This window comes from Electrona antarctica (assembly GCF_951216825.1).
Source record: "Electrona antarctica genome assembly, chromosome: 2".
Taxonomy (NCBI): domain Eukaryota; kingdom Metazoa; phylum Chordata; class Actinopteri; order Myctophiformes; family Myctophidae; genus Electrona; species Electrona antarctica.
The window spans coordinates 33,121,392-33,129,938 of record NC_136807.1 but is presented as its reverse complement, the minus strand read 5'-3'; the positions used below and the strand labels follow the sequence as shown (position 1 = coordinate 33,129,938).

Sequence of the window (8,547 nt, the reverse complement as noted above, 5' to 3'; positions counted from 1 at the left end):
GAAATATCTATTGCAAAAATGTAAAAACATTGGCTTGAACTTCTAGTAGCCTAGGCACAAACATTAACAAATCAGCAAAAGAAATGATAGGTTTAGCCCCCTGGGCTTCAACCACAAACAAGTCATAATCCAGTCTGTAATGAATGAAGCTTTAATAAAAATCCAACAGCAATTGAGTGTTTTAAATTAGCAGTTAAGAACAAATAAACAATCAATCCCAGTGTTCTGTGAAGTTTGATGAATAAAGAACATGAAAAGGAAAATTAAATCAGTCGTCCCATTCATCATCAAATTCATCATCATCCTCCTCTTCATCATCTGAAAGAGAACAAGAGAACATGTTTATGTCACAACCGCTGGGGGTCTGGTCTCTGGTATTTACTGACGCCAGCTGTGTCTCATCAGCTTGTGTGTATTCAGTGTTCTCTCGTTAGCCTGTGTTAATTGTTTGTTTGTTGTTTGTTATTCTGTGGTTCTTTGTACTCGCCTACTGTACCTGTTCTTTGTCCTCTGTGTGTGTGTGTGTGTGTGTGTGTGTGTGTGTGTGTGTGTGTGTGTGTGTGTGTGTGTCTGTGTGTGTGTGTGTGTGCGCGAGTGTGTGTGTGTACACACACATGTGTACTGCAGCTGGTCCTTTTTTACTACAATCCATTCCACACCTTGTGGTGGAAAGCATAGAAAACCTGCCAAATGAAATCTTGAAATCACCAATTCTATCTCACACTCTACTTGGTCTGTTTATTTTTATTTTTTTTAAATCCCCTCTATGTGGCTCAAATCCATTATAACACTTCTTAAACAATCTTTAAAAGTGATGACCCAAGGGTGCCTCTTAATTATAGAGGGATCAGTCTGCTGAGCACAGTTTACAAGTTATATTCCTCTATACTTAGGGTGCGTTCGGAAATGCGCACCGGGAGCGCACTCGCCTATTAGTTTGCATTGCACAGTGTGCTCAGTGCGCTATTTCCGAACGCGCCCTTAATGACAGGCTTATGTTCCATCTAGAGAATAGACACCCCTGGGAGTTAAACAAGGACAGCCTAGGTGCCCGGACCGCTAGGCCGGCCCAGGCCTATTTGCATGTATTTGAATGAAATGTGTTCAACTGTGATTTGGCTAATAGTTACCAGAGGAGTGGATGGCTTTACTTCTCTTCTGCATAACCATCATCAGAGCTCCAGCTAACCCAGAGCATTCCTCTGCTGGAGGTGGTTCAGGACACTCTGACACCTAGAGGAAAGGTCAGGACACACACAACAATGTTGGCACAATGGGCTCTATGCACACACGCCATTTTGGCCCCCTTGGCTCTGTTCCATTCTGGTCAAACAGTGTGAGGGTGCTGCTATTGTGCGTGTACTGTTGGCTCACTGGAAACACTAGTCTACACTGTCTACACCAGTGGGTCTCAAAGTGTCCTTGAGTGGGTTCCAAATGGCCCCGTACGGGTGTGTAACTCTGAGTGTACAAATGGAACCAAATGCCATTTGACTCCATTTGTACAAATAGTTCCATTTGTACAATCTCAGAGTTATGGGGGTACGTGAAATTTAAATGTTTGAGAACCACTGCACACTAAATGGAACAAAGCCTTAATTAGTATCATCGGTAACACCTGTGAAGGAAGTAGGGAAGCGGCCTGGAAGTAGAAAGAGTTTTTCTGTGTGCATTTATAGCCCATTGCAATGTGACATACAGTAATATATAGACTGTGAGGGGGAAAAAAGAAAACAAGAGGTGTGTTTACGTTTTTGAGCTTCCTCCCCAGGCGGATCTGATCCAGCAGGCCTCCTCTCCCTCCTCCATCTCCACCTCCACCCTCACCTGCAGGCTTAGGAGGAGGAGGAGGCGCAGGGAAACCGGCATTGCCGTGGACCGGGGCAGGTGTCGGCGGAGGGGGTGGCGGTGGCGGCGGCACAGGTCCAGGTTTGAACGCAAGGGGGGGAGGGGGAGGTCCGCCTCTACTGGGCGTGGATGCAGGAGGAGGAGGGGGAGGTCCGCCTCTACTGGGCGTGGATGCAGGAGGAGGAGGGGGAGGTCCGCCTCTACTGGCCGTGGATGCAGCAGGAGGTGGAAGAGGTGGTCCACCTCTACTGGGCGTCGACCAAGGAGGAGAAGGTCCACCTCTGCTGGGCGCTGATGGAAGAGGAGGAAGCGGTGCGGCGGCTATGGAGTGATGATGGGGAGCAGAGAGAGGCGGGGGTCGAGTGTGGGAAGTGTGGGAAGGGCCGGGGGGCGGCGGCGGTGGGAACCGGTCGTCTGCCGGCTCGGGCATAGAGTGCGGTGGAGGTGGTGGCGGGAACCCACCCCGAGACGACGAGGCGGAGGGGGGAGGAGGAGGCACCCCTCCCCGCGTGGAGGGAGGACGCGGGGAGGTCTGGCGACGATGGGGATGGCCACTCGGGAGAGGAGGTGGCAGGGAGCCGCGTGCTACGGAGGAGGCAGGGGATGGCGATGGCGCTTGGCCAGGCAGTGGAGGGAGGGGCCCGTGTCTGGGAGGTGGACCCCGGGGCGTGGCTTCTAACAGGACAAAAAGAAACAAGTTAGGAGATATTATTAGCTCACAAGGTGTGCTGAGTAGTGCATGCTTGTACAATCCGTCATTTTTATGTCCTCTTCCGTAGACGAGAGGTAATTGCAACCATGTCCGAACTACAATAAAGATCTAATGTCCACTGAGGTGCACCATCTGCTTCACTGCTAGTTTTATAGTGTGGTGGAAATCGGTCATAATCTCGTAGCCACAATGCAAGAGAGTTTTATAGAAATAATACGGACATCGTGGCATCGTGTGTGACTGTGACTGTTACATTGTGTGTGACTGTTTTCCTTCATAGGCCTATTGGTATAATCAGCGCATTCTTCATTCTTTTGCCTATCCTGTAAGTTATAGAGCGTCGCAGTCCCGCCCCCCCGACTAATGGCTGTAAGCCGAGGCTTACAGGTCTTTAAATACATACTTTTTGAAACGTCTATGGGAAAAATGAATGGGAAATTCTCTTCCGGGCCGCTCGTCGTCATGAAAGGGGGCGGGACTGCGACACTCTATAGTGTACTATAATTGCACTAATTGCAATCTGCATGGTGATGCTGAAGTCTGACCTTTGCCGGCCTCTTGTTTCACGGCGTCTATGCCTCCATACTCATTGATGATCTCTATGACCTTCTTGGAGGTCTCCTCATCATTCATCATCGCTGCGTCGATCCCGGCGCTCGACAGCACCTTCATCAGATCAGGGTCCGGGTTGTTGGGGTCCCAGCCGAAGTGAGACACATGTCTGACAACAGAGAGAGAGAGAGAGAGAGAGAGAGAGAGAGAGAGAGAGAGAGAGAGAGAGAGAGAGAGAGATGAGAGAGAGAGAGATGAGAGTGGTGAGAAATTAGCGACAAGGGGAGATACATTACTGTTCACTCATATTACTCTGTAGGAGAGAGATCATCAGACAATGGAAATAATAAAAATGGAATAAGAATATAATGATTAATGAACTTAAACGTACTGAAACCCACTGGGTCCTGAGATGTCTGCTTTTGACAACCCTTTGGAACCCTTTTTCTTGCTTTTCTTCTTGTCTTTCTTCTTGTCTTTTTTGCTGGTCACACGCGAAGGAACAGAATGGTGGAATGGGGTTTGTGTCTGTGGGCTCTGGATCTCCACCATGGTGTTGGAAGAAGCTATCAGCAGCAAATAAATGACATTTAAATCAGCCCACCTTTACCAGCTGCAACACAAGAAATTAGTAGTGAACTTGCACTACTAATTTACAGTCCGATAATATAATTGTGAAATGGAACATTATGCATAATAATCACTATACTTTTACGTTTGGTAGGACTATAACCATTTTTTGGTCCAATTTTACTCAACATTTTGAACACATGGTTTAAATTACTTGTAACACAGTATTTCTATTCTATTGTGGTATTGCTAAATTTATGTAAATTTAAGTAAAGAAATCTGAGTTGAGGTTGCTGCTTGTTTATCATTTACTTTTATCATAATTGTATTACCTTTGTATGTGTTTATTTATGTATTTGTCCATTTGAATTGCTGTTTCCATTTCTGTGCTCAAAATGGGGAGTGTGGAAGAGAGGTGAAGAAGAGAGTGCAAGCAGGGTGGAAAAGATGGAGAAAACTTCTGCTGTGATTTGTGACAGAAAGGTACCAGCAAGAGTGAAAGGAATGCACTGACGAAAAACAAGAGGCGGAGCTTGAGGTGGCAGAATAGAAGATGAGTAGCCTCAGGAACCCAATAACCCATGCATTTTTGAGTGGTGTAAACCACTCCTACAACTGGCTTTTGTGTGCAGAAAAAAATGAGCATGGTTGCTATGTTCAAAATAATTTCTGACGTAATTAAATCACACCCGGGTGAACTGGATGACCGTAGCAACCATGGTCATTTTTTCTGCACAAAAACAGCCAGTTGTGAAATCACATCCGGGTGTGAGGCTAAATAATACCTTACCTTATATAATACCTTAGACATTACGTCAGACCACAGCTGATCATGCTATATAAAACCTTACACCACTCAGTTCACACGGGTGTGATTTTTAGTTTACATTAGGAAAGACAAGGATGGACAAGATCAGGGATGACTAAATCCCTATCTTGCCTTGCCCCTTATCGCCCATATGCCTAAACTTCTTTGCCTTATTTCATATTTTGATAAACATTTTAAAATAGTTCAAATAGCCAATCTACAAGCTCACAACGTGTCAATAGAATAAAATGTTTTTAAAAATAGTAAAATATGGCTAATAAGTTTAGGGATAAGGGGGTAAGGCCCAAAGCAAGAGGTTGAGATGGTTTGGACATGTGCAGAGGAGGGATGAGGGGAGATGGATGCGAGGTGGATTGTGGAATTTGTGGAGAGGTGAGAGAGGACGTTGGAGTGACCGTGGAAGATGCAGAGAATGGAAACAGATGGTGATACACTGTGGCATCCTCATGATGGGAATTATCAGAGAGAGGAATTGCTGTGCTGAATACAGAACGTTTCCCTACATTTTCTACTACATATTTATTTTACGTGTAGTGCAACTGTGATATGTTTTGGTTAAAACCCAGGCCCAGGTTTTGTGACATCATAAAATTGACATTTCCACCCAGCTTCAATCAGACTACCGTAGGCTAATCAGCAAAGTAAGTGAATACACCTGTAGCGGCAGCCTATGAGTGTTCATCATCAGGGCTTTTAAAATACATCATGTTGCTTTGCAGTTTTAGGAATATAGGCCTACAACCTTTTGTGGTAAACAATTTGTGTGTGTGTGTTTTATATGCATATTATAACAAAATAGCGTAGAGATTAGATTAGCCGAAATAGGCCTCGAACGGCCACAGAAAAGGGAAGATAAATTGGGATGAACACGGTGCGATTCGTGCGAACCACACGCCACCAACATTTCACGAACCCCAAATGTTATGGTGCTTTCATTGAAATACGGTACATCACCAGATTAGATATCATCTCACATGCGTGTTCTGTACTTTTCTAGATGCCGTCAGATATATTCATTCATCTATATTTGTGTCTTACCTTTAGCTGACGGCAGGTGTCGCTGCTTCTTCTCTGCGACTTCTTTGGAATGGAAGGACAAGGTTGGTAGGATTAATACTAGCATGCATCGAAATTATTTCCACTTTTAAATACAGTGGCCACTGGCCAGTGGTGAAGTAACTCAGTACAGAGTTACTCACGTCTTGAACTTTAATATTTTTTACTTGTATGGGAGTATTTACAATTTACAGTAGCCTACTTTTACTTCTACTCTCTAACTCTCTAACATCTCAGATACAAATATTAGGCTATACTGTAGGTCTAGCTACTTTTACTCCAATAACTTTAGTTACTAGTTCCTTTGTAGTTATTTATTTATTATTATACATTACCCATGTTTTGAACATATAGATGATATATCGCAATGCATTGTGAGATCTGCTATTTTCAAAATATTTTTATACATATATATTTGTGAAATGAGACATTCTGCATAATGAGTACTTTTGGGCCTACTATAAATACATTTTGATACAAATACATTCCAGACAGGAAGAAGACACATTGCAGTATGATAGGGTGATAGTATGTCAAAGAGTGTTTGTTCAGAAACAGGGGTCCCCCCCAGTCTCTTCAGCTCTTTAGTTTAGTTTGGGATACCAATTGAATTTATGTTCCACTTACGATTTTGTCTAATACATCGGTATTGTTTATTCTGTATATTAGTTATCTTCTTTATTATTATGACTATATTTTGTAACAATCCTAACTTGTACAGAAAATCATTTCACTGGTTTGTTCCTCTTCATTTACAAAGTTCCTCCATGATGAATGTTGTTCCCCTCAGCCCTATGTCCCCTCATCCCTAACCCAAACCCTAAAGGTCAATGGGCCTCATGCGCCAACCGTTCTTAAGAAGTTCTTAAGAGGAAATTTGTTCTTAGACCCACTTAGGAAGTTTTTAAGAAGGTTTTGGGATCCCTCAATCTTTTCTTAGCTGTGATTTGTTCGTAGGTAAGAACAGAATCTACGCACACTGTGGAGCACTCTTAGGGTGCCTTTTTCGTTCTTAAGTGCAATCTGAAAACATAAAGGAAAAACAGCGCCATCTGCATGATGCTCAAAGTTTGGTCTGAGGACCTCAAGGGGTCCTTGAGGAAGTTCCAGGCAGTCCACAGCAAAATATGGAACATTTACCACTTTAATCCCATTTTATACTTTGAAAATAGCCAATCTACAAGCTCACAAACGCGTCCCATTACTGCCCATTTTGAGCTTGTAGATCGGCTATTTTCAAAACATTTTGATAAATCTTCAAAACATTTCCCTAGCAGAAAATATTTTCATATGGGGGTCTGCAGAATGCACGTCAATTTGGGGGTCCTTGACATGAAAATGTTTGAGAACCACTGGTTTAGAGTTCACAACCCAACCCAACGCACCATACCCACCACATAACCCCCACCCCATGCACCCACCATACATTCATGATTATTGAAAATATTGAAATATTGAAATTTTCTGTTCACTTCAGTACCTCCACAGTATTATTGGAGTCTGGTGTTCCACCATATTTAGACTTTAGTTTAGGTATTCTTGACTTCACTCAACTTTATTTCTATGTGTGAGGTCCTGTGATTTCTGTGTGCTGCAATCACACACAGGTGTGACTGCAGGCAAGGCCATGGAGTCATGCAAAACCACACCCACCTGGGTGAACACAGGTAGGAAAGTGAATTCCCAATGCCTTATATGGGATTGGTGGGGCGGTTCCCTATGGTAATTAGGATGTTAATTAGGATATGTGGGGCGTCTACCTATGATCATTTGAATGAACTGGCACACCCCTTCAAGTTACGAGGATTTGGATTCATCATCATAAGAACATGCTTACGAACAATTCTGCCTACTTAAGAACGTTTCATGAATCTGACTGGACTTCTCTTAGGAATTCACTTAGGAAGAAATGTAAGAGGAAAAGTTAGGAACTTATTGGCGCATGAGGCCCATTGTATGCTCCTTCTGACGTCTGGACAAAGTTCAGTTTTGAATGGGCTGTACAAACCCGTCAGAACTAGGTCAGACAGTCGGGATATCTGGGGGTGCAGTAGTGTTTAAAAAACAAAAAAACAAACAAAAAAACATCAGAAGTTCTGAATTATGTCAATGTATAGCTATCACCTCCCTAAGAAAAAGGTTAGGCATACGAAGGAGCATGCATGGCACTTACATGTAACCCCAAAACCTCTCTAACATTGATGGTGACCAACATGTCTTTTTCTAAAGTCTCAATTCTCAAAAACAAAATGAGATCCACCATGGAACAAATCAGAAGTAATCTGACATGCATGTCTTTATAAAGTAACTTGTTAAAGGAACTGGAATTGCGATATTTGGGCTTATTGATAGTATTGAGTAGTGTGGTGTGAATATCAGAGGAAAGAAAACATGCTGGCCAAAGTAATATAACATGATATGGTAGACATAAACCTTAAAGATGCTGATGTAAAGTCCATAAGGATATACTGACCGTGGCGATTAATTCTAAGGTTTATCTTCTCTTCTACAACATTTTGAAAATGTTGACCTTCTTGCGGATCTGCAAAGTTCAGGCCCACTTGACAGTCCTGCATGGTGTTAGAGTCAACAATATCATACACACTCATTTTATGATAAAACACAATAGATGGAATACTATTTGTTGCATAGAGATTCTGCATGCTACAGTAGATGCCATCAATATGCAGGACAGAATGACATAACCAGGCCACAAGTAAAAGGTTTTTGTTAACGAAACACTGTAAAGGACGATAGAGAGGGTGTTTGCTTACGTCTGCTGCAAATGTGTGAAAGTATGTGTGGGGGCAGTCATAGGTGATTTCGTCATAGAGTTCCTGTTCCCATAGCTGTTTTCCTGCCTGGGGAAAAAAGAGGATTTCAACAACAACCATCTGTATGCCATCCTTACTACCGGCTTACTTTATTATTTACTATAATAATAATAATTAATAATAATAGTTTTGTTGACTTCTAGCTG

At 43.0% G+C, this 8,547-nt stretch overlaps 1 protein-coding gene and 1 long non-coding RNA gene across 5 annotated transcripts in view; one reads left to right on the top strand and one right to left on the bottom strand.

Moving 5' to 3' along the window:
* Nucleotides 1–83: 83 nt before the first annotated feature.
* The window catches only part of wasa (WASP actin nucleation promoting factor a), a 16,410-nt gene continuing 7,946 nt past the window's right edge, over nucleotides 84–8,547 (bottom strand). For both annotated transcript variants that reach the window (XM_079489071.1, XM_079489072.1), the window contains exons 3-10: nucleotides 8,342–8,428; nucleotides 8,041–8,137; nucleotides 5,550–5,591; nucleotides 3,504–3,678; nucleotides 3,106–3,281; nucleotides 1,751–2,523; nucleotides 1,131–1,233; nucleotides 84–318 (exon numbers count right to left, since the gene is read on the bottom strand). In XM_079489071.1, the coding sequence (XP_079345197.1) occupies nucleotides 269–318; nucleotides 1,131–1,233; nucleotides 1,751–2,523; nucleotides 3,106–3,281; nucleotides 3,504–3,678; nucleotides 5,550–5,591; nucleotides 8,041–8,137; nucleotides 8,342–8,428 (1,503 nt within the window). In that variant the 3' untranslated portion in view covers nucleotides 84–268. The remainder of the gene's footprint in view (nucleotides 319–1,130; nucleotides 1,234–1,750; nucleotides 2,524–3,105; nucleotides 3,282–3,503; nucleotides 3,679–5,549; nucleotides 5,592–8,040; nucleotides 8,138–8,341; nucleotides 8,429–8,547) is intronic.
* Nucleotides 5,173–8,547, top strand: part of LOC306912928 — a 25,937-nt gene continuing 22,562 nt past the window's right edge. For 2 of the 3 annotated variants that reach the window (XR_013788450.1, XR_013788451.1), the window contains exons 1-2: nucleotides 5,279–5,456; nucleotides 5,556–5,611. This is a non-coding gene — a long non-coding RNA (uncharacterized lncRNA). The other variant, XR_013788449.1, reaches the window with a different exon arrangement.